Source organism: Neodiprion virginianus, chromosome 2 (assembly GCF_021901495.1).
Source record: "Neodiprion virginianus isolate iyNeoVirg1 chromosome 2, iyNeoVirg1.1, whole genome shotgun sequence".
NCBI lineage: Eukaryota > Metazoa > Arthropoda > Insecta > Hymenoptera > Diprionidae > Neodiprion > Neodiprion virginianus.
This window is the reverse complement of record NC_060878.1, coordinates 26537376-26563535: the sequence shown is the minus strand read 5'-3', so window position 1 is coordinate 26563535 and position 26160 is coordinate 26537376. Positions and strand designations below refer to the sequence as shown.

Genomic DNA, 26160 nt, shown 5'->3' with positions numbered 1-26160 from the left:
CTGTGGCGAATCGTATTACCTGCTTACTCGTAATAGCGCTGTAGGTGCCAGAGGTCGAAGTTGAGTTAGGTGAAAAGTTTTACGATCGCGCAGCTCGTAGCCGCGCATACTATGAGGATTGGATAACCTCTTGAGGAGGATAAAGTGCGCCGAAGACGAGAGCCGATCGACGGGCTGCTGTTCCGAGGTGCAACTCCACGCCTGCATTCATCGCTCGTGATTTTCTTCGCTCTATAAATACGCTACACTTCTGCATTCAAAATCCACAAAGCACCAACGAAAACGATCTTTAAAGGTCAAAAATCCTCTCGGGGATCTTAGTGACCGACGAAGTGCCAATGTTATAGGAAAATTAGAACGAAAAAAAAAAAGAAAAAACTTAAAGAAGAAAAAGTAAAAGCACCATTTCAAAAATTCACCCTCAATAACGCATTGAAACAATGAAATAAATGAAAAATAAAATAAAACTCACTTTGCTCCTTGACCAGACAACAATGGCTTTTGGTAGTTTCGGATCGTTTATTCTCTAAAACAAAAGGAAAATATCAAAATTAAAATAAATAAAAGAAAATTCTGAATCGGACCAAAATGTGGTTTTAAGGTGGATGAAAATATGTGGGTAAATGATGAACAGAATTAATAAACTTTTAACAACTTTTTTCAACTGTCAACTAATTTATGACGCAAAACGTTCGAGTCGGTCATTATATTTCGTCTCAAGGTCGGATTTTTACCATGTAACCTAAATCTACATGTTAAGTGATTTGCTTTTTGGGGGTTCAAACTTGTGAGCAACCTGACTGAATTGTTTTGTTAGTACTGGGAAATGGTGAGCCGAATTTCAATTTTACCAATCCATCTGCCGTTGAACAACTGCTTCTGAATATTCTGAAATGCTGCGTAAATGTGCTGTGTAATTTATCAAGTGAGCGTGAACTGAATGCGGGAAACGATAGATATTGAAATAAACTGTTTCTGAAGTTTATATTTTAGACTGAAAAGAAGCTTGTCTTATTTTCTCAAATCCCAACATGTCAAATAACATAAATTTTGAGCTTTAGGCATCGAAAAATAGCGACGAAAGGAAAAAAAAAAGAACAATGATTTGTAAATGACGAATCGCATATTTCAGAAAAAAATTAGCAGATAAAATATTCAAATCTTCAATCAAGCCTCTTCGAGTCATTGTTTACCTTTAAGAAGTGAAGATTTTCTTCGTGACTTGCCTCTCTGCGTAAAGGAAACGACGTCAAGTTCGGTTTAGTTTACACGCACGTGCGATTAACGTATTCGAGTGTAACCGCTGATAAGATTACTGGTTTAGTTCCAGTTTCACACGATTTCAATTGAAAGAAATTTTGATCACAAACAACTAGCAGAATTCATGAACTCGTTGGTAAATTTTGTGTAAAACTTTCCATCTTTTTTCTTTCAATTTGCGCGTAAAACGTTATATACGAAAAAAATTCAACGAAATTTTTGGACCCGACGTCACCGCTATATTTGCATATTGCGCGAATCGCATTTTTGTCGATAAGATATATTGCGCTTTTATAAGCACTGCTCGGCTTTGCTTCGCTTTGACCTTCTCTGCGGCGAATCAGAAAAATTTACCACACGAGCTTTTTCACTGCCGTCGTTAAACTTTAGCAGCTCCAGAATCTTATCTTCCAGCTACAAGATTCTGTTTACAAACACAGAGTGAAAAGTTCAGGCGAATGGTCAAGGTCTCGGTGGCGAAGCGTGAACTGATTAAATCCGACGAAATGTTCGGTTTTTGATTCGCGAATAAAATATTCCGTAAATTTTTATATTCGAAAAACATAAAAACCACAGAGAGAAAGTAGGTTTGATTGAAATTTACTTAGATAATTCTCTCACACGATATAATTATCGTCATCGGTGAAAATTTCTCGTATTTCAACGATTTCGTCGATGGTGCAAAAAAATTATTTTGAGATACTGTAAAAAATTGATACCAGGGTGAGACAATTTCTAAGAATAAAGGTCGTAGTCGGCTGAATGACAGACTGACTCGATTGCCAGTTCGCTTGGGTTTCACAGTTCAACAATTTATAATTGCCGAATATAAGTCTTGGTTATCTCCCGCCCACGGAACGATACGAGAGTAATCAGAAATTCATTGGATTTTTCTCAGCACAGATAAACAGAATTTATACTTCTTAAAGTAATTCCCCATCGAGGATTATCAGAAATTTAAAAATCTTGCATCATCAAATTTTATATTCCGTTACGTTTTTAAATTCAGTATTGAGAGAATCGAAATACCACAAATCTATGAAACTTACGGGAAAATTGCCGTATTCAAAATTATCATTTTACCGTCAGTGATTTTTTCCACAGCATTCTTCCACAATAATTGAACTTCTCGAATGTACCAACGATTTTTTTGGAATTCAACGATTAATCTCATTTGATTGGCTAGAAGAAAAAAGATAAAAAGAAACGTAGTTGTCAAAATATACGTTTAACAGTTTTTCGAGGTACTGAAATTACGTTAGTGTTTGTTGTGTATCCTTTAAAAACCAATGAGTAATAATAAATCGAATAGTAGCAAGGTCAGTTAGCCGGCTAATAATTTTTTTTTTTTCGTCGTATCTTGAAACAACGAGATTATAAGGTGATTAAATTTTTTTACGAATAACGTGTTTTTGGAACCTCTAAGGATTAAAAAGAATTCGAAACCCTGAAACAATCATTCAACGATGATTATACAAAGATTTAACGTTATTCACGACTCAGCCAGAATAATTACGATTATTAGTAATTAACACGTGACTAATTTAGAAATGAACCACTCCACAATAAATGCACCAAGATCGTAGAATGAAAGAAAGTTTCTAAAAACTAGGCAAAAGTTCACATGCCACATCGGTTGTAGAGCGACGTACCTCTGTTCCCCAAAAAATTTCTACTTTGCCATGATGTTATTCTCATTGTTCAAACGCAGTTTAGTTCCCATCAAGGAGTCCTTAATCCCTGATTTTCGTCGACGAGGGGCTGTGCCTCCGGGGGCAGCGTACGCGTAACAGAAACACAGCCGATTAGATGCGTTCGGAAAGTACCCGGAGGCGGTGTGCACGTGTCCAGGTTGACGGGGCGCAAGTCGAGTGTGGGCACGAGTGCCAGTTCGACGGTCTAGATACACGTCAAAATGCATACTCCGATACTCCGCCCCTGGCGAACCGAGCTTTCCCACGTCGAGAGCCGGGGAATCACTTGGAACCTTCGTAATATAGACGCTCTCCGACACCGCAAACCTCCGAACGAACATGTACACAATGGTAGACACTGAGTTGTCCTGGTCCTGTACCCACATCACTTCGGTGTTGCCCTTTCAGATTACCTTCCCTAATACGGATGTCACCTTACCGCGCATTCGGTAGTCGGACAATCGGATCAGTAAACTGTTTCGGCTTTAAAAGTCTGTCAGGCATTTAGTTTCAGTAGATAGAAATTGACGAAATAGGAAAATGAAAGAACGAATCGTTGCTTCAAAGTTACTTGGTTTGTGACAGTTTTGCTTGGACAGACCATCGGATGGATATTTGATTAGTCCAGTCACGAGTACATGTACCTATTTCGTTGTTGGAAAGATTTAAGGTTGAAACAATTTCGAAGAAGTTGATATACACTTTTTCATGTCTTCAAGATGGTTTACCGTAAGCTACTTCATGATATCGAGTTTGGAACACGCATAAGCTCACAAAAATCATTCAGTCCAGTCCAAAATAGTGTTCGGTTATATCGCGTCACCTTTCAGTTTTCCTTTCGATTCATATTCCATGTAAGCCCGAATTCGCGTCAAAAAGACAGCGATGACCGTGGACTTTAACGGAGGTTTCCATACCGTGAAAAAAAGAGTTTCGGACAAATATGAAAAATTCTCACGTGTATCCGATGCGTCGCATCCAGAAGAACATTCGTTAAAACAGTCTCGTCGATCATGTCTCAAGCTCTATCTGTCACGGCAGAGTGCAAACGGACGGTGGGGTTCAGGGGCTCTAGAAATGTGATGTTATAAAAAATGCCAAGCTCCCACGAAAAAGGAAGCACGGAGAAAAAAGAACAGGGTGAATGGAAACAAACTCTCATATGACCAACGTGCCAGCCGACCAGGCCACGCTGCTTCTACATGGTAACTCGATCCACCACGGCGCGTGCCGCTGTGGCCACTGGGGTTTCCGCCCCTGAACCCGCAAGGGTCTTCCCCGTTTATGCAGTTAGTGCAACTACTATGTATACGTGTTATGCTCCACCGCCGGTACCATGGGGTTCTTTATGCAAGGGCGTTTTGCTACTGTTTTCAAAACATTATACATGTACGGACATATTTAGTTCCCGCCCCGGTTTCTCATGACAAGGGATATGCGAGTCTGGCTCGGCGATACAATTCAATTAATCTACATCAGCTAAAGATCCGAATCCGATCGAGACCAGAGATCTCCGGACAACCTTTAATGACTGACATTACGCTCGTCCTATCGCGTAGATCATGATTGTGAATTCTATAAACGAACGTTTCGAAACCAAAGGTTGTCTATAATACTTTCGAATATTTTTCTATTTGCAATTGTATAAAGCGTATATCCTAGAACTAAATTGTGCTGTACTTGCATATGAGTAACGCGTTTTGATATTAATTTAATTCCCTTAAGGTACAATGGATGATTGGGAGTCTATGTTGATCTTTTCCTCAGAGTACCAGGTGGAAAGAACAGGGATTACACTCGGCTTGGTCAAAGCTTTCTTGGCGAATCACCCATTTTTTGGATAAACATGATCGGTCCATGTAACCGGAAAACATGACTTAACCAAAGATTGTCTCGAGACGAGAAAACTTTACTCGAAAATTGATGGAGCAAGGAAACACTTCGTCCAACGATAGTGATTTCAATAGACTTCAATTTCAATTGGGTTTACCGAGTTTGTGTTCAAAAGCTAAGGAGTTATTATGTTGCATCGGATGATTTTCAAGTGACATCTAAAACTACGGTACGGTTCAAAATGTAACATTTCTGGTAACATTCGATGTAAAATTTATTCTACAACTAGGTTCGTGAATCATTTCGTAAAATTAACCATTCGATTTTTTTCCGTGTGAACCGGCTAGTTGCTAAATTTCTCATTTTGACACAGTAATGGGATTTTCATTGAAAACTACTTGAATTGTAAAGAAAAACAATACCTGATGCAATATTTACTTATCATATTCAATATCTTCATTTGACTATTATTTCTCCTTCGAGAAGTATCGCGAACCATAATTGAACTAACGTCGAATTTGGATTCAACAAGTCGAGCACTCAGAGAAATCAAAGGTGATTAAAGTTGCAGAAGCCTCTCGGACGGCAAAATATAGACTAGAAAAAAATGTAAGTCAGCTCATGATCGTCGTCAGTTAGTCTGTCCGCATGTTCTTTTTCCTCAATATAATATTTGCGCAAGTTTATCCGACGGAGCTGCAAGGCTTCTCAAGAAGGGTGAAGTGATATATTTCTAGCCGCAACTGGACAACTGATTCTCCATCGAGTCTTTCTACTTTATCAAACGCCAATAACGAACGTCCAACTGGTTCACAGCCGCGATGCTTCAAGAGGGATGCGGTTATTGAGGGAGAACAGAATCGTGAGTATCATCGGCTTGGGAGGAGGACCACGTCTCGGAGGAATCAGCTGGATGAGTACCAAGTTTTACTCACCCACCTTTAGTCCAATCGCCCGATGACCGGTGGAAAAATTGATCAAGCCGGCATTGTTCTTCAACTCTCATTCCTTTTTACCAATTGCCCGGTATCAGTTTTTCACCTCTCTCGGATTCAACGAGCGGAGAGTACCAGGGGATGAATAAAATGGCGCTTGGGTTAGCCGGAGCCGAAGGGGGGAACGAAGAATAGTCTATCTCCCTATTCTGTTGGTGGGTTCGCATACCTATACACGGATACTGGCTGAGGAGAAGAAAGCACGGGAGGCGGAGCTGGAACGAATAACAAGATCGAGAACTAGACCCTTGTCTCAGAGGAGCCTGCAAAAACCTTTGGGAGGAAAAGGATGAGGGAAATTTTCTATACTTCATCTCCATATTTCACGGAAAACAAATTCTGGCTAGATAAGTCAGGTTAGGTTGCCTTGCGTTTTGTTTGACTGATCCTAAGGCTCAAATTACGTGTACACGGTACGCGAAACGAGATCATGGATTCAAAGTAGAATAAATCGAAAAATGTTGGTCTGGCCAAGTGTTCCAAGAAATCGCACCGTCAAGATCAGTGAAATAATTGATTAAACCGATTCCCAAACATCGTGTATTAGTTATTCATCAAGAGGTCCTTTCTTCCGTCCATGTCATAAATGAAGCTAAAAATTGCTAAAAAAAAAAAAAAAAGTCTGAAGGCATGGAAATCGAAACAACCACAAGTCCGATCTTTAGTTACGATCAGAAGTAGGCAGCGGTTCGTCAGCTGCGCCGTGAATCGCCTGCTCGTATTTTCTTGTTGGTTCTTCGATCTTCGAAACTGGTATGTGGGGTACATTCGTCCGGAACCACGTCATATCGACGACACGCACTATCTGGCCTACCTACACCTACTCGAGTCATCGCGTCGCACCCGAAGCAATATAGCGTATTGATTGCCAGTCGGCTAGCCCTCCGAACACATTACATGATTAAACTCACCCCCGCTGCCGCAGGGCGGCGGTGAACCAGCCGGACGGATGGACGGCCTTGCAGCACTTACCTTATTAAAATATCCGTGCGCACCTAGCTCCAATTCCAACTCCGACTGTACGGTAGTTAGGTACAAGATAAAACTACTCTGCCTACTCGAGCTTGGAATTGGCTTCACCTCTGCAGAGGAACCTCGAAGCAACTGACCGTAGTCATCGTCTCGGAACTTTAACCCAATGATTTAGTGACCTATTGTGTATGTGGAGACCGAAAAGCTTGTTAGACCAATCGGGTCATTTGGTGGAAGCGATCTCTGCGACTAACGGATGTAGATTTTGCGCCAGATGACTTCCCGCCAAAACATGACGGACATAACCTCTGATCAGCTTCAGTGACCTGCAAAATCTGAACTCTGAATATTTATTTGAATCAATGATCAAGTTCGAATCGACCTCAAGATCAGACGGGTGATTCAAAGAGAAAATTTGCAAAAAGCTAATACCTTGAGATTACGCTGTGCTAAAACGCACCGAAGAATTTCAAGTCGACGATAGTAATTAAGTGACGGTTTCGTTTGTTTTTAACCTTTAGACAACCTGGCTCCAAAGGAGCCGGCAGGTAACACAAAAATTTCAAGGGAAAAATGCAAAATTTCCTCATCACTTTCTTGATCAAAAAGGAGAAAGTTTTTGATTATTCTCAACCCACAAACTTTTGCTTTCGAAAGAAATATGGTTCGAATCTCAAAGCGGATTGAAGGAGTTTGTCTATTCAATGAAACTTCTTGAGATTGCATATGGAGAAAATACGGTGAACTCGGTACAAGAAGCAAAGAATTTTGTGAATCCAAAATCGACTGAAATATTTAGTCGTTTGCAAGAAATCGTTTTCAGTGAAAGTTTTGTAAACATCGAATTGTCTCGGATTTTGCCACCATACAAACTTGAAAACATACCTTGGTAATGAATACTGCGATAACCTAAGTAATAATCGCAATCACCGAAGTAAAACGAAAAGAAAAATAGCCATGAGGTAGGAATAAATAAAAAGGAGTGAACTTTCAATTGAGAATCACGACCTGCCTTGAACCATCCGCAAAGGATTTTACGAACTGCAGCGACAAGAGCGCGTTCTCTATTGCGAATTCCAGCAGCATCGTGCTTTCCGCACGAAAGGTAGTTGTCAGTTGTCCGTTATTTTCGTGATTAAATGTAGTAGAAAATGAGATACGAGGAGTGCCGCTGAGTCGTCAGAATTTAGAATGAAGTACAAGAATTTTAGTGTAGAACGTAACTAGGTAGATGCGCGGTGCAGTATTAAGCGGGTTGGAATTCGGGCGGACCAAACGACCCCTGCATATTTGAAACGCGCCCAACCTTGTTCCATTCTCTGAGATTGAGCCGAGATCCACGGGCGAACCTGGCGCGGAGATTAATAAGTAAGAAGCCTTCTCCAGCCTCCAGGTAACGAGAGGAGGAGGCCGCCACGACGTGGGCTATACTACGGCGATCACACCGAGACGTGAGAACTCGGCATTCCGGGCTGCCGTAGCGTATATTATTCAGGAGCCAGCTACAATCTGTTGCGTGCATTCTATTGCAGCGGAACAACCCGTGAGTAGATTTTCCAATCTTCATGCCGAGATAAATATACCTATTTTGTGTTGTGGGCGGAGTGTTAAAAACCCTGAGAGAATCGTTGGATTTCTCTGACAAGTATAATTTGGAAAGTCCTGAATAAAAAGTGAGGTCCAAGTTCATTTCATGGATTGTACTGAACTGGTGAACTCTACACTGAGGAAAATTTCATTTGTTACGGTAACTAGAAAAATTCAGTAAAACATGTGTCGTTAAAAATAACTGTTTGAATATTGTTGGAATTAGGAAAAACGAGGTACGCCTAACCATTTTGCGTAAAAAATGAAAATAGTTGAGGACTTAGCGGTAACCGAAACTAAAAATTTCTCTCAGCGTACTGAATTCATGTCTATACGTTCTGGATTAATTCCAGCTTATTCGAAGCAATGACTTCCCAGCAACTGATAAGCAACTAAAGATAATTGATTTTGTTTTGAAAATTTGTAGGTGAGCGAGTGCATTCTTGCTCCAAATTTCCATGGATTTTAATCAGAACCGTTATGTGCTACAAATGTGTGAACCGGATGAACTGATTGCAATTCGAAATGGAGTCACTTTGTGGTTTCCACCGAATACAGTATAATTTATCACTCTCCTTTACATGGCAATGATCTTTGGAAATTTAACAACCATCCGTATGGAGATACGCTTAGCAGCACTGCATGTCCGTCAGAACTTTGAAAGCACCGAAACGAAACGTTGAAATGTAATTTTGTGCGGATTCGCCGATGATTAGTTGCAGTTTATATTATGGAAAAGCTCGGAGAGTATAAAAATTTCGAAGTTCTCAATAAAGGTTTCATTTTATTCGGATTCCAGGGGTAAAATGTGGATCAACTGTTTAAATTGTAACAGTATTTGTGTCCCAACGAAGTGCTGTAAGACTTGATAATGGCTGTCTTTTTTCCCTGTCCGTCTATTCTACGGCCTTTATTGTCCATCGTCCCCTCAGAATGAAAAACAATTAATGACGTGTACCAGAATGCCATAGATATTTACTGTGATGGTAGTTTTTAATGTCTCGTAGCACTTTGAGCGTGCATTATTTTTAGCAAGTCGGCATTTGTATTGGGCATGAGTGAGTATTGGCTACTCGCTTAAACCGACAAACGAATTCTCAAGACGCCAATGATTGTAGCTGATTTTATTAACTTATCAGACACAAGCGCGCATCCGGTTAACCGATATTACACTCATCCTAGAACACGTATTCGACATCTTATTATTGGCACACGGTATAAAATAACTATGCTCACGATCGTCACATGTACAGTTTTGAAATTGTTCCTATTCTCTTTGAGCATCTTGTGCTAAAAATTGAAGATCACATGGTGGTCTACAGCAGTTCATCATTGATCAATCTGCCAATAAAATGTTTTTTTAAATGATCAACTAAATGGTCCGATAGTACGTGAGAGACGACACTTTTCGTAATATGTACCTACTTATTTTATAATTCTCGTTTCTGGGTATCTGAAATGTACGAGCGACAAGTTGCTTCAACATATTGTACACACAACCGTCGCGTTATAAATTGAACGGAATAGCCGCGGCGTCGGTGGCGAGTTACTTAGTGGCAAGTGTTATCTAATCGATTTCTCTGATCAAGAAGGCTTATCAAATAAAATAGCCACGGTAGTCGTGATCGTCGGAGCACCAACCTGAACCGATAAGCATCAAAAGACGATAGTGGCATCGAGAGGTTGAGCTTTCTTCCACCTTATCTCGAGAGGCTCGAACGGGAATACCCTTGCGCACTTGAGACGTAACATAACATACTTACGTTATGAGAACGGAACTTCTTATCACCGTCACTATCATAGATTTCCTGTCCAACCGTTAGGCGCGTTCGCGACGTTTGGTTCATAACCTAGATAAAACCGCCAGAGAAACCCGAGTGTTTCCTACCTTCGAGACTCTTGTTCCTAGCCAGAAGCGCCAGCAGGACGTCGGGGTTCGGTGGCGCGTCATTGAGGTCGTTAGCTTCGTGGTGAACCGTCGGCTGCAGGGTAGATCCGATCGGAGCAACGCTGCTCAGTGGGGGCCTCGGCATCATCGGCACTTGGCCCGAACCTAGGACCGGAAGCTGAAGGCCACCTACGACGGGGTGAAGCGGTGCGTGGCTAACGGTGCCTTGTGGGACCTGCTGGACCGCCGCGGACATCGAGAGGTCGACACCGCCAAGGAGGACCGGCCTGCACCCGCCGCTTCCAACGCTGCTTGGCACCGCCGGGAGGATTCCGCCGCCTCCCGGCAGCGGGGCGTACGGCAGGTACAGCTCCAGTCTAGACGATGATCTTCCCGCAGAATCCGAACGGTCGGAAGGTCTTGGAGGATGCTCCGAATCCTGTGAGGGTGACCGGTGGTCAATGGTGTGATTCTCTGGTTCGCCGACGCGATAAGATCGCCGAGAAAAGGAGTTCCCTGGGGGCGGTGATGATGGCTTTGGTTTCAATTATTCCGGGTACCGACAGTTGGGGGTTTGATGTCATCGATGAACTCGGAAACTAACGACGCAGTTACGGATGCGGTAATATTAGACTTGGTAATAAAATCGAGGTACTGTTCACACGCTTCACGGTCGTTTTCCTGCACTCGATAGCGAGGAAAACAACGTTCTCTCAGTCTCGTATAATCCAGCGGCAGATTTCGACCCTCTGCACTTTGATAGAACACTACGCAGTCCAGTGCATCGTCTAGCGCAGGAATCGGATCGCAGACTTTCGCGAAGACTGTCACCAAGCGTATGACCATATGATCCCGAGGACCGATTCCACTCAGGCAACGAGACTCCGGGTCAACCGTGACCTCCGTGAACCGAGGAATTTTTTCTTCAAAATGAGGAGGAGGATGGGTTTTAACCAGTCGATGCACCTAGCAACCGAGAACGCGATCACCCGGATAGTAGATGTAATTGTCAAAGTGTTCGTGGGGTGGCGGATGGTTGGCAGGGGTCGACGCGCCGAAGACTAGAACCCGGAAGTACCAGTCAGGGAGAGTCGATACCAGGATGGAGAACATTGTTCCTGAGGTTTTCAAAGCTCGGCGAAATCTGTCCTGCAAGTTCCGAACATGACGGGCGGATGTGGACGGGTTTATTACGGTGTTTCTGATACGCTGCACTGGGGAAACGACACTGGAAACCAGTAGCACTTCACGCACGAAGCACACCTCGCCCTGAAACAGGGTCGCGTCCGAGCGGGCTGAGAGCCGGCCACACACTCGAATCTGGTCAGCGGCGACGACGATCCGGAGGTTCGAGAGCAGGCCGCTTATCGCCGGGCGAGCGATCGGGGCTTTATCTCGACCATGACCTTGGGCACCGCGTTCCGCACCGACTTTCGAGGCCTCTTCTGCTCCCGGAGAAGCGGCTCGTGATCGTATCCGATTCAAAGGACTGACCGACGCGCGATTCGATTACCGGATGTTCGGCTCTCGAGGACGGACACTGGAGGCCCGTTCAGGATGGACCTGGGGCGTTGCGGGGCGTCGCGACGCGGCCGAGTGGGTGTGGAGTTATGGAACCCCGGTTACGGCGATCCCGCCGACTCGGAACACCCGCTCATCGAGCACAACCATCCAAAGCCGAGTTCCACGTACCACGTGACACGCCTGCGCCAAGACGCGGCGCTTCGCGGAGCTTGCAGCGCCCATCGCGGCGGCAACGCCGCAAGCGGCCGCCATATGCCCGATTCTCTATCTGCACGATCAAAAATCCTACGAGCTACTTGCGCCTGTAAAACGAGCTCGCGACAAGCTTTTATCAACGTGCGTATACCGCGTCTTTATGAACTTTTGCTGGTTCTTTTAGGAAAAAAGTATGCCGTTAGAATATGCGAATTGCGTGAAACTGGATACATCGAGACTTACTACCACTATTTTTATCATTGTTGCTCGTTTCGCGTGCTTGGGCTCGGACGTTGAATTATCGTTGGATTATCGATGACGGCAGCTGAGATCAATTAATCAGATGGATGATCCTACAGTTTATAGAATTACGTATTATGATAGGCTGGCTTATGTAGACTGAGATTGACGTTTGGAACAAAAGAAAAAATAATTTCGTTATAAGCTTAGTTTTTTTAATTCAACACAGCAAGGTCAAGCTGTGCGTATACAAATTCTTGACCATACTAAATCTATTTTTTCAACCTGTAGTATCTGCTTGTGTATAATATGTTTAAAAAAAATCAGTGGACTTCACTTTCACAAAACTTTTGCGATTATCATTTGTAAGAGAAATGAAAAAATAAAAAATCATTATTTTAACGTATTCTCATACATTCCCCAAATACGAAAATCAAACATTTTTCCATAAAACTGCCCTATTTTTATTCCACCTTTAAAAACTTCTTTACAAAAATCAATCACTAACGATGCGGAAAATTCGATATACTGGAAATTACATGTTTAAACTAAACGAAACATGTTTGTAGTTTTTTTTTTTTTTAATTTTATTCCAGATCTGTTATTGTTGCGCAAATTGTCCGCTGTAGATTTTGTTGAATCACAAGTCATTCTTGTATAAACTCATTATTAATTGTTTAGAATGATTTCACGATCTTTTATTGCTGCAGCACTATTGTGCGTTAATGTAAGGGTGAAAAATCACTGGATGGACACATCGATACAATGGCGCTAAGCAATTGAAGTTAAATAGACAGTTTTACTCGAAATTCCGTTTTTCAAATATTTAACAGTCACTAACAGTAATTGAATGAAATATGGTGTATCCTGCGTTCAGTTCTCACAGAATTGAAACCGATAAAAGTAATGTGAACTTGTTGAAATTAAAACAATCAATTGACAAAAATGTTTCATTCAACTGCACCGACACACATTCAATACTGCACGTATCCGACGAATCAGGGTATAAAACATATCGGATTATTATTGGGTCACTAACACTAACAATCATTTTCTCTTAAGACTGTTGGTAAAAACAAAAAAAAATAAAAAATAAAAAATCGACGCGGAGAGTATCCGAGAGGCAATATAAACTCACGCAATGACTGCAAACGAATAAAGAACATAGAGTTCTTTACGATTCGGCGACGATATTAATTAGGTTTATTTCTTGGATATTTCACTCGACTTTTGCATCACGTTCGTCTTCCGATTTCCAATAAAATACACTAGCCTCCGAAAATTTCGGACGAAAAACATGACGCTCAATCAAGACCGATGCCCCAGACGTTGCAAAAGGGCGCGGAGGGATCTCGCTGCTGAGGGACGAATAAAAGAGGGACATATTTTTATTGTAGGTAGGTGAATCACGGCGAGTTCGCCCCCGTCCCCGAACGGGGGATGGGTCTATATACCTATATAAAGTACGGGCAGTGGATGCACTCAACTAAATTAAAGCGGTCGGCTGCCACCGCCGCCCTCACCGGAGGCAGGCAATGCGATGTGGCCGGCTCAGCGCTTACTTACTATGCATACGTTGTTCGGCTGCAGTTGCGGGGGCGGAGGGTGGAATCTAGGTACCTACGTTTGCATGCATACGTGCAACGTGGAACAACCTGTTTCGCGGGAAATGTCGTTCGCGATATGCGTCGGTCCGAGCGACACCCCGGACGTGTCATATTTATAATCCTCGGAAATTTTAGCCGCGAGGACGGGTGTTTTCAACCCCTTTAATATGGAAGGAAGGATGGAAGGAAGGAAGGAAGGAAGGAAGGAAGGATGCCGCGACGCGACGCCGAGAAGACCGGTCGTAAATATATGGCTGCAACACCGAAGGAAATTTCTTGTTTTCATTGATTGCCTTCACTGAGAAAAATTTCATTTGTTACGGTAACTAGGAAAATTCGCCAAAAAAGGTATCGTAAAAAAACTGTTTGAATATTGTTGGCATTACGAAAAACGAGGTACGCGTATAAACATTTTGCGCTGTTGTCGATCTTTTTTTGGTTATTGCTACGCAAAATGAGTTTCTGAGGTTTGCTCTACTTTTTTAGTTAAACAAGGCTCTGACGTCAATTCATTGTTGCACAAGCATTAAATATTCGCAACATTCACAAGAAAATATAGAAACAGTGACCGTAATGAGAAAGTATAGCAACGGATGCTAGACTTTCTGGTAACAGCTCGAAAACTAATTTTCATCTTCTACCTAGAACTGTATTTTCGATTGTGATACAAAATGAAAATAGTCAAGGACCGAGCGGAAACCGGAACTGAAAATTTCTCTCAGTGTTGAATGAAAAATATTGCAGCTATAGATAGTAAATTAGAATGAGTTTTGTAACTGTAATAAAAAAATCTGGTATGTCTTATGTGTACTATTGTTTTCTTATTATGGCAATTGCTGGCTTTGTTCAACCGAAGAAAAAAATACTAAACTAAATAGGCACATTTAATGCAGCGGTCATGAAGAAATGTACCTACTTATTACCAACGACTCTAGTTACACCGAACACTGTTACTTGTGTCTCATTTTCTTTAAATTCGAACAATATTTAAAACCGTTATTGTTGAAATACCCACTTAGCGATAATTTGTTGAGAACAATCTTTAGATAATGAAGAGTTTGGTAAACAATCGCCATTTCTTCAGGTTCTTTTGCAATCTTTGCTCAGGTCCGTTGATTCATTTCTTCGCGAGTCTACAAATATTATAACTCATAAGATCATCTGACTACCATACGAAATTACGACGAGAGACAGCTTTAACTAAAAATAAGTCTTTGCGTATACTATTTGCCTCAAAATTCGCAACTCTTGGGTATTAATGAGAATTCCAGTTTTATGGATGAGAAAATCATACTTCTGTGTAACTTTGAACCTAAAAAAAATCACATACGTTAAAGCGATAACAAGTATTTGAAAAACAACAAATATCACTGTCCTGATAACGAATATAATCACTTTTCTCATACCCAATGACGAAAAAGTTACTTGCCAATTTTTTTTCTGCCAAATAATATCAATCGAGAGTACGTTTTACAAATCGTTAAAGAGATGGCTGATTAACCGAAATTCGTTTTGCCTAACTATCACTAAAAATGTCCCCCGGGATAATCTGTACAGTTATAAGTAATTGTGGAACGGGGGTTGGAAAACGAAGCAGTAAGAAGGCAGCTAAACACGTATCATACCGTGCGAATCGTCGAATCTTGCGTGAATGGCGAGGCTCGTGGATTTGCAAATTTGCGCGCGTTCGCGCTGGCAGCGAGTGGGGAAACAAGAGGGGGGAGAGATAAAAAGAGATAAGGAAAAGGGCGCGGGCGAGGGTGAGCGAGGAGGGAGGGAAAGAGACGAGCATCAAAAGCTTCCCCGAGGTGAGAATATCGAACGGGGCTCTGCAGGCAGAGGCGGAGTCAACCGGTTGCCATAGAAACGTGACACTCTCGAAGCCGCCGACCGGGCTTTGGGGCTTCGGGGCTTTTTGGCTTAAAAGCCTCCCGAGCTCTGCCTGCCTAACCAAACCGCCGCGCCAGCCGATCCTGGATATTCCCAACTTTTGTTCTTTATAGATCGGCGGAGATCGCTCAACGATCGATGGCCTTCCGATACGTATGAATATCAGACTGTTTCGTATTGGGGAAATGGTTTATTTTTTTTTTTTACTTTTTTTTTTGTTTTTCTATTTTTGTTGGAACGAAGTCCAAGCGTTACTTTTTACCTGACTGAAAATCCTCCCGTTGTAGAGGATATTAAAGCTCAAGTCTGATTGTAAGAGGTGTTTCACACTACGTGACTCTTTTCCATTAAAAATATGTGGTGTAAAAAGTATATTCGTTCCACTTTGTTTGCGAACTTTTCACAAATAATTGTCAAGTACGATTTTATAAGACCTGATTGCCGGTTGTCCCAACCTAAAACAAAGCTATCATCATTTTTTCATATAATTTTATACTTTGGAAGATTCCACGAATAAACTAGAATAGGTATGTTTTTTCTTACATAATATGTCATTTAAATATGTAAAGTTTACGTGTCACGAGGCATCTCTCAAATTGTTGTACAACGTAAAAACCTAATACTCACGTTCAGACCTTGTTTCAGTAAAGAAAAAAATAAATACATTTCCCTTATTTGACAAAGTCTAATCATTTATACGCCAGATCCACCATGTTAGATTGTAACCAATTTTTTTCGATTTCCTTTCCCACGATTTTCTTTCTTCCTTAAATATCAAGGAGATTCCGAGACGATTTGGAACCAGCTACGAAAGATATTCTCTATTGAAAAAAAAAAAAAACCATATCTAAAAATATAATTTTGAATATATTTTACAAATCTTAACCTTTATACGGCACCTTTATCTGGCATAAAATTCCTGACACCTTGGGTTCGTCGAAGACCTCAAATAAAAAAAAATGCTTACAGTAACGCAGCAATTTAATATATTTACGTCAATATTTTTGATAAAGAAAAATCAAGGTAAAAAAATGTCGCAACAATGATTCCTAATCTTGAGATAGTAAAAAAAATTAACTCACACTTTCAAACTTTCGAGTGAGAAGAATCTGGATAAAAAATCCCTTCACGTCACAAACGTCCCTGCGTCCCAAGGCGCAAGTTAAAGGTTAAAATTGCTGTTTTTGGCATCAATTAAATTACATAATATCCATGAGGAAACCTGTGCAACGTAGCTCGGCTCATGTGGTGGAGACAGTAGGTGCTGGGTATAAATTGAACGTGGTTTATAGGTACACCTCGACTGGCGGTTGGATGAAGGGAAGATCTAGGGGTGGTTCGGTGTGGCGTGGGACCAGACCGGGGATGACATATGCAAAACTCAGCCACCGCTGTATTTTACTCGGTGCAATTCTCCTGAATTTACGGCGAAGTTCCGCTGCCTGTGCCGCCTGTACCGTTTTCCCACTTCCCATGTTTCGTCCTGTTTTTTTTTCTTATTTTGAATTTTTTTTTCTTCTTCCTTTCTTTTTTATTCCGCTTTTCTGCTCTCCGCTCTCTTTTTGCTTTTCGCTACTCTCCCGCTTCCCCATCTTCGCTTTCCACTTTTCACTCGGTTATGGTTATATGTAGAGAAAATTTCACTGCAGGGTATATCATTTATACACATTCCTATTTCCTCGCTGCATGTAACAGACTGTCTCTCGAAATTACACGAAGCATCGTAGAATAATATGTTGGCGACTGTGCAGAGTGTGTGATTATTTTAACATTCACGTTTAATTTCATTTTTACATTCAGTTATACAGATTAGATATAATTGATATTTCAAATCAAACGGCTTCCGATCATCGTTAGATTATTATCAATCGTCTGTATATGCTTCGCAATTTTTTCTTTCGGTTAATGAGAAATGAAATGGAATTCACAGGCAACGAAAAAAAAAAGTGAAGCAGAATAAAAATACTCCTAGATTGGAAAATGAAACTCGAAAATAATTTTGCAGTAAAATTTGAGATGATAAAATTTAAGCCTTTTCGAATTTAACAAGAATTCGTCTGTAGAAAGTGCGTGAATAGACGGAGGAAAATTATTTACTCGTTGTGAAGAAAATTGTAAAATGATCGATACAAAGAGAAAAGAAATCGCGTTAGTCAAAAAAATTTCAGAGTCATCGCTGTGTTCTGAAAGCTCGCTATTCGGATCACTTAAATCATTCAAATGCGAAAATCTCTGCGAACTGTAGTGAAATCGTTCGAATGCAGGTACAGTTCGAAGTTGTCGAAAAAAAAAAAAACAAAGCTTTGAAAAAATCCTTAATCGCCTGCACGCGACGATTATCTGATTACGGTCGAATTAGCGCAACGATGATATTGCGTGATAAAATAGCGTATATCAATAATGACAATATTCGTAATTACGAAGTTGCGTGGCGGTAAAAGTAAACACGAACCAGGCGAAATAAATACCGTCAGAAAACGGAAGAAAGAGACTTCCTTTCGAGGAGCAGCAACCACGGAATATTTGCCTCCAGAGCCTCCGGCCACGACTTTAATCTCGACTTTGTTGAGTCCAGACCGCTGAAGGAACATTTCGCGAGTCTGTTTGAAAAGCAGATTATCGTTAGATTAATCGCAAATACGGCCTTTGCGGTTTTTCAAGATCCAAAGACATTCGCGCTCTCATCACATGCATTATGCACGTGTGGATATGCAGCATTACGAGCAAGTCGTTTCTCAAATTAACAGCCACATCAATACGTAAATCCGCCAATCTTTTTTCCGCCTTCTTATTTCAATTTTTAGAAATCATCTTACCTCAAAATTGAACAAAAAAAAAATAAAAAACGCGCGTACTTTTGACGTTTCGTAAAAATCTGTGCAAAATTGAAATCCTGTAAAAAGAAAAATCGTTGCAAAGTTATCTGGATTTATTTGCAACGTTAATTCCTTGCGCATTCCATACTCTTGAACTTTTTCGTCCCTCTTCCCCGGCATTCTGTTAATTTCTGCCACTTTAGAGAGATTTCATTGTAATGGGCAAAATTACCATCTTGCGGCCAGCTTCTCAAGATCAAAATTTTGATTTAACCGCAATTTGAATATTCTATAGTTTAACCTGTGATACGAACACCTTTCAGTTTCTGATCCTTCAAATCCTAACACCAAAGAGAAGCAATTAGGTTCAATTTTCAGCAACTCAGAACAAACGTTCTTCAAAAAACGACACTCGAAAGTAAACAGAGCGAACGAAAACGAAAGAATGCTCGATCTAAATCAATATCTGTTAAGTGTGAGTTCAAAAATTGCAGCGAAAAAAAAATGTGCACAGCTAAAAATATTGATAAAAAGTTAAAAAATAAGAAACGTGATTCTATTAATCAAGAAACTGAGTCTCAAGATCTTGGTCATGATTCACAAGCACCATGTCAGGGGATTACAATCAAATTAAAAAAATTAAACGCTAGATTATTTATGATCGATGCAATAATTTAATACACTTCTAGCATACTTTCCGAACAGTTGTAGCAGTAATCGTGGAAGCACAATAGCTGGAATCAAACCCTTCACCGCTGCCACGCTTTTGACTGTTTCTTGTGTACGCACAATTCATATTAAAATGCAAGTTTTTTTAAACCGCTATTCATACTAACATTAGTTTATAATAAATAGTTGAGAGAGTATTCAGACACTAAATTATATTTTCAATATTCAAGTTTATTTTCTGATACGTTGTGAGTTGCTTCGAAAAATTACATCTTTCCCTACTTAACTGTGTAATATTTTCTATGGAACAAAGTCTGATCTTGCCAAATGTAATATAAAATCCATTTTAAGATGGGTACGCGGGAACTGCCAAGAAACACGTTTTTCGGCATTTCTAGTCGTATATATTGCGAAGGGCCATAGAATAAATCGTTTTCATTTTTATCTGTAAAAAAGTAGAGATTTTGGAATGAATCCTGAAATTTTTAGGGCTGGGTTAAAATGAAATCACAATTAAATGGGTACAAAAATATTCCAGGAATCACGCAAACTTTTTTAATAGTTACGTAAATTACGTATCCCCGGAATATTTGTCGCGGTTTAATTATGATCCCGTTTTCATTCGACTTGCAAAACTTCAGGATACACTTCGAAATATTTATTTTTTCACACAAGTGAATAAAAACAATTTATTCGCATGCATGGCACAAGATTAGAGATGTAAAAAAAAGTTTGTCTGGTAGCTCCTGAAAATCTTCCTTCAAGGGTTTCACATTCGTAAAAATTAAATCTGTGACAAAAAAAAGTCACACGAGGTCATATTTTTGCCAACGATTAAGAAGAATTTGAAAAAATGTGATTAGAAATGAAAAAATCGAAGGTATAGGTTCAAGTTAAGAACGGGATGAAAAGCGATCAACGGCCTAAAAATTGGAGGCCTTCTAAATACTAAAGTAGAGTATAATACACGCCCAAATTGCAGTCAGATCAAATCTTCGACCCTGAATACCAAGGTCGAAAGTTGATGAATCGTCTAATTTCAATCCAGTATCAATGATCCGAGACCTTTTCATGAAAAACGTTGTGCATAAGTTTATAAATGAAATCTCACCGTATAGTTTTCAAAATCGGTGAGAGACACAAGAAGACAAAGACACAAACAGTATGAAATAATTCGAATGTAATTCCATGTGGACAATTTTGATAACTTCGACTATGGACGTAAGCATTAAATTGTTTCCGAGTTACATGAGAAGCAGACTGCGACGTGTTCTTGCGTTTTCACTAGCTAGGAGGAAGACATGGTTTGAATGTTTAACACGCGTAATTAAATTAGCACAATTACGTATTCCGCACCGGAGCAGCCTGCCGCATGGAGGGTTTTATCGCCCTTATATATTTCCCGCAGTCCCCCATGCTTTTACAAATTTTTAAACCCAGGTCCTGAGTTCAGCTGCTTTAACCTTGCAGAGGTTACATCCTGGAAAAGTTTCAGACAACAATTGGCAGTTAATCGCACGCCTAGGTAAGAAAAATGCCTTTCGCGTCAAAATTTCAAGAAGAACTTAGCTTGTAATTTTTTATTTTCTTTTTTTTATCGTTTGCCCTTTACTGCGCTATCGGTACAATAATAATTGATGCCTGGAGTATCGGTGGAAAAACAACAGCGCATTTTTAAGACGAAGAACGAAGGAAAACAAAAGTTTAGTCAAACTTTTTGGGGAGATTTCAGTCGGCAGATAAACTGCGTCAATTCCATTTCCGGATTTCACCCTCGTTTTTTCGACAACTTAATCTTACGTGAAAAAAAGGAACGGCCGGATATCCAAACTGTTCGAAGATTTCGCTGACCCAAGAAATCCAAGAGAACTTTTCGACAAGCGAAAGAAAACTTGTATATAGAGTGAAATCGAGCCGTCTTTTCTGCCCGTATGTGTATACCAGGGTGGTCCTTATTCAGGGTGTTTACGAAATTCCGTGCAGACAAGCCGGAAAAAGTTTGAAAAAAAAAACAAAAAGAAAATTACGCGGAACCTGGAGACTGTAGGTCAATTCAGAGTGAATTTTTCAATGTAATTTAAGTAGGAACTCGAGCTCACTGTATTATTAGTTTTTTTGTTCCTACATTAAAAACACTTCGAAACATCCGAAATTTGATATGAGTTTTCCCTATAGTCATAAGTAGTTGAAAAAAAATTGGCCACTTTCCAGCGATATAAGTTTCGACATCCCAACACGTCAAAGCTGTGTTTCAAAGTCGAAAATTTCAATTTAACGGAATAAATGGATTAATATAGATAAAATAAAAATTTATTTTATTAAAAATATAAACATAAAAGACCTAGTTATTAAAAATTCTAGCTACTACAATCATACCGTGTTGTTCGAAATGACATGAAAATTTACTAGTAAATCGCAAACATCATGTATGCTGTTTACCATTAAATTTGTTAATCAAAGCGACTGATAATCAAAGTGTTTTGCCTGTCTGAATTTTTCTTTTACTTTGCTCCGATAGAAATTACTAGTTGTGGTTACTGCGTAGTCGTTGACTATGTTCACTTTTTGTCATCAACACAAAATACATTTTCGAGTACAAAATGAAAACAATCATTCTACTTGTAACCAGAACATCTCCTATGTGTTGCTACGTACTGTTCACGATTACATATTTTCTTACAAATATTGCAATAACTTATAAAAGGTATGCCATACTAGATTTCGAAGTGAACTATCTCTGCACCGAGAGAAATTTTTAGTTCCGGTTACCGCTCAGTCCTTAACTATTTTCATTTTTAACCACAATCGAAAAATATAGTTCTAGGTACAAAATGAAAATTAGTTTTCTAGCTGTTACCGGAAAGTCTAGTATCCGATACTATTCTTTCTCATTACGATCACTGTCGCTATATTTTCTTGCAACTATTGCGAAAATTTAATGCTTGTGCAAAAATAAATTGACGTTAAAGCCTTATTTAACTAAAAAAGTAGAGTAAATCTCAGAAACTGATTTTCCGTTGCAATTACCAAAAAAAGGATCGACAATAGCGAAAAATGGTTAGTCGTACCTCGTTTTTCCTAATTCCAACAATATTCAAACAGTTTTTTTTAACGATACCTGTTTTACTGAATTTTTCTAGTAACCGTAACATTTTTCTCAGTGTGAATATCCAAGTCCAAGTCCAAATATTAAAAATAATGAAAAACAAAGAGTACGAAATGATCCTTTATTCATCAATCACACCCATGACTCGCAGGTACGCGAATCCTTATTAATACCCTTGTACAAGTAACGTTCCATCCGAGCTAGATAAACAACGCGTTAATACACCAGTTAAGCTCAACGAGCGGAAGGGCTCAGACCTCGACTGGTCGAGACCGCAGTCGAAGGCGATCCCCGTTTCATCGAATCTATTATGCCCTTGATATTCCGCCAGTTAACCCCCCGCCTCTCGATGCAACCCTCTTTTAGCAACCCAGTCAGCCAGCGATCTAATTCAATTGACACCCTAATAGCTCGCCTTCACCCGTAGAGTCTCTACGCCTGTTATCCCTCGCTCCGAAGCACGGGGAGGAAACCGGAATCCTGCAGATCCATCCTAGATGCAACGAGGGGGGAAACAATTGAATTTCACGGGGATGGGGCACGCGCGTTTAACCATCTAATTGGTTTGTTTATCCTTTCCAATTTCTTCGCTTCTTCAACCGAACGACCAGCAACTGCTATCGAACCGGAAGTTGCCGTTCAAAGTTTCCTGATCGATTTTATTCCCTGCAACGTTGCCTTCTTCGAGCTTCGAAAAGGTTTTTAAAACAAAAACGTGGTGAAACAAAGAATCAGATTCCAGAGGGTCTCGATTGAATTTTTAAAAAGCTCTATTACAAATGTGAAGATCTTACGGTTGTAACAATTTCAAAGAAATAATACATTGATCAAATGTTTATCAGCGAAAAACCCATAATACTTGTCCGAAATGAATTCTCCGTAGATCCTTTTATTTGGATGTTTCTTAATAATGGAGTATTTATTGATTTACTACATGTTTATTATCTGTAAATTTTAACGATTTTATATATCGTTTTTTTTTAACAATCGACTAGCTCAAACACAAATCTGTCCCGGACGATTTTCATATATTTGTTCGTTAGTAAAATAAGCTATTGTTCATCATAATCAACAAATTACGTATATGGAGTTTCCGGTACAAAAAAATAGTTTAATAATACAATTTCTCTGCTTTTTTTAATAATAGAGCTTACTTATCATTGAGATTTCCATTATATTTAACTTGATAAAGTTTACTAACACTTTTTAAACCTTTGCTTGGTAACTTTTTGACTCGACAAATCTTTCAGCTGACTTCACGTCCCGTACATCCTTAAGCAATTGTTCGATCATATCAAATTCTACCACTTGAATTAAGCAAATAAAACGTAGCAAAGTGTTCGAACGCGTTTTCCCAAATCTATGAAATCAAAAAGTGATACTCAAGCCAAACAATCCGACAATTTTTCAGTAATAACTTATTCCTCGAAAACGAATGAAGAAGAATAAATTTCATACTCACTACAACGTTGAAGCGATACTGAGATTGAAAATAGCTTTTATCGATTCAATTTTCACTTTACTGCTATTTTTTCAAAGTCTGCTTTTATACATAATTATAACAATACAGTTAGCTAATTCTTGTTCCAACGAGTACACGTATATTAAAGTAACAAAAGATTTACATCGGAAAATTGTGAGAAATATTGTTAAGAATTTTCGATCGACTCGTTCTCGACTGTACATTAAATATATCAGTAAAAATTCTTCTTTCAAAATCGTATGCATGTTATATTGAATAAAATAATTCGTAAGTTTTTGAAAACTCCGTTCTCCGAACATTCATTTACCAGGCTGTAAGGCCTGGAAAATCTGTTGGAAATTTCATCAATTTCAAAATTGACTTGACATTTTTTGCAATTTACTAAACAGGATAAATTCTCATCTGCAATATCGGAGAAGCGTACGGAGTTCGCAGGGTGCGCAACGGGACGCCTGCACCATCCGTATTAGCACCAGGGCTGGTCATAATTCACAATCACCAGCTACCGTCGCCTATGAATTATGTAGTAGTTTAGCCCCTGTTTAGAATTTTGCTGTATAGGGTTCTAGGCACCTACTTTGCCGGGCTTTGCGCCCCAGCGTTGCGAATCCTCCCCAAGCGCCGTCCTATGTTTCATTCAAAATCATGGTGAAAAAACAGAATTGGAATTTTTCGTAAAGGAAGTGGTTCAAAAGATCGGAATAAACGACAAATTCGTCGTTATGTAACCACGGTGCGAGTCATTACTCACTCAGTAATGTATTTTCCGAATATTTTTAACGATAAACGTATTTTTCCTTGTAATACAATTTATCAATCGTTAAAAGTTCAAATTTCCCACAAGCTGATCTAGAGAAATTGATTTTTCTTTTGTAATCGAAATTCATGCATAAGAAATTAAAAAATGACACGACCAACAACACATAAAAGCTATCAATTGTTTGTCTGTGACTAATTAAATAAACTTTGAAACAGTGCCTAAACCATGATCATACAAGGAATAATACGTTTTTTATTCTCTAAACTCTTGTCACGCGGCAACGTTTTTTCCAGTAATGTCAACAATTCGCAACTACAAAATAAAGACAAAAATTACGATCTTCTTTTATTCCAAGTAGGTTGGTATTCATCATCTCTCGTAACTTTCGAATCATCAACTTAAATTACACAACTATCCTATAACGCGTGTAACTAATCGTAAACTCAGTAACATGCAGCTCGAAAGAAATAAGAACACAAAGCATAGAATAAAACCATCACATGAATTACGGATTCGATAAATAAAATCTCCATTTTTCGCTAGATGGGATCAATTTCCTGCTGACGCGTGTAAAAAAGTAAGTGAAAAGAAAAAAATTGTGAATCCATATGAAATGCGTCCATGCATATATGTATGCATTGTGTATCAATAATATTTTCGCCGCCCTTGTTTGTCGAGTCTTCGGTCGACCAAAGAGCATAGCCATAGCCAAAGAGCAAACACTCGCTTCACCACCGTATACATGCACACATAACAAGCAGAAGCGCAAAGCACGAGGCTCTAGACTAGGTGCGGGACATAACCTAACCTCACCCTAACCTAACCAGCAGACACGGACGTATTTCATTATTTCAAACACCGGCATGAGCTTGTACGTATGTGCCGAGGCATTATACTACACTCGCAATGCATTATGGAGCTTGACGGGGTAGCCAAGCTTGCATTCTGTCAGACCGCAGAGCTCGGTGCAGCTTTCTGTTTACCATCCCCGTTCACAGTATTCCAGTGACGCGGGTAACAGGTTACGTTAGGTTAGGTTAGGTTAGGTTAGGTTAGGTTAGGTTGGGCTGCAACCCGCTCGAGTCACTCGTCAATGTTGGTCGCGTCAAATTATCCCACTAGTAACTGACCGCACCGAATCGGACCCACCAAATAATTATCATTTCATTATACGTATAAAAGTTCTCGTTTGAAGGGATGCTGCAGTCAGTTATTACCGACCGAGAACGCTTCCATTTATTTCGAGTATTATTAGAGAGTATAATAATACCGTTGACCCGGAAAAGTCACAGCTAGTACAAATCTGTGTCATTTCATGACCAATTTTTTTTTTCGATATTTTCATTCGGCATTATGGTATGCAAATTTGGGCCGTCTGCGACATTTTCACATCAATGATGCGTAGACGTTGATAACTGTGAAAGCAAGTGTCATCTCACTCAGTCGGTAAGATCTTACTTCAGCATCCCCTTAATTTGGGTTTTTTTTTTTTTCTCAACCGTGTATTCATAAAATCATGCAACAATTACGGTAGTTTCATCAACGCATCGAGTATACGTTCTTATGTATCTTTATCGAGGCGCGGAATGCGTCGTCACAGTTCCTTACAAGGTATCGTATGGATCTGATTTTTTTTTCATC

General features: G+C 39.9%; 1 protein-coding gene across 3 annotated transcripts in view; it reads right to left on the bottom strand.

Moving 5' to 3' along the window:
• The window catches only part of LOC124299329 (LIM/homeobox protein Lhx4), a 133307-nt gene that overhangs the window by 70567 nt on the left and 36580 nt on the right, over nt 1-26160 (bottom strand). For 2 of the 3 annotated variants that reach the window (XM_046752484.1, XM_046752483.1), the window contains exons 3-4: nt 10230-10668; nt 473-526 (exon numbers count right to left, since the gene is read on the bottom strand). In XM_046752484.1, the coding sequence (XP_046608440.1) occupies nt 473-526; nt 10230-10485 (310 nt within the window). In that variant the 5' untranslated portion in view covers nt 10486-10668. Of the gene's footprint in view, nt 1-472; nt 527-10229; nt 11837-26160 lie in introns of those variants that run through there. The other variant, XM_046752481.1, reaches the window with a different exon arrangement.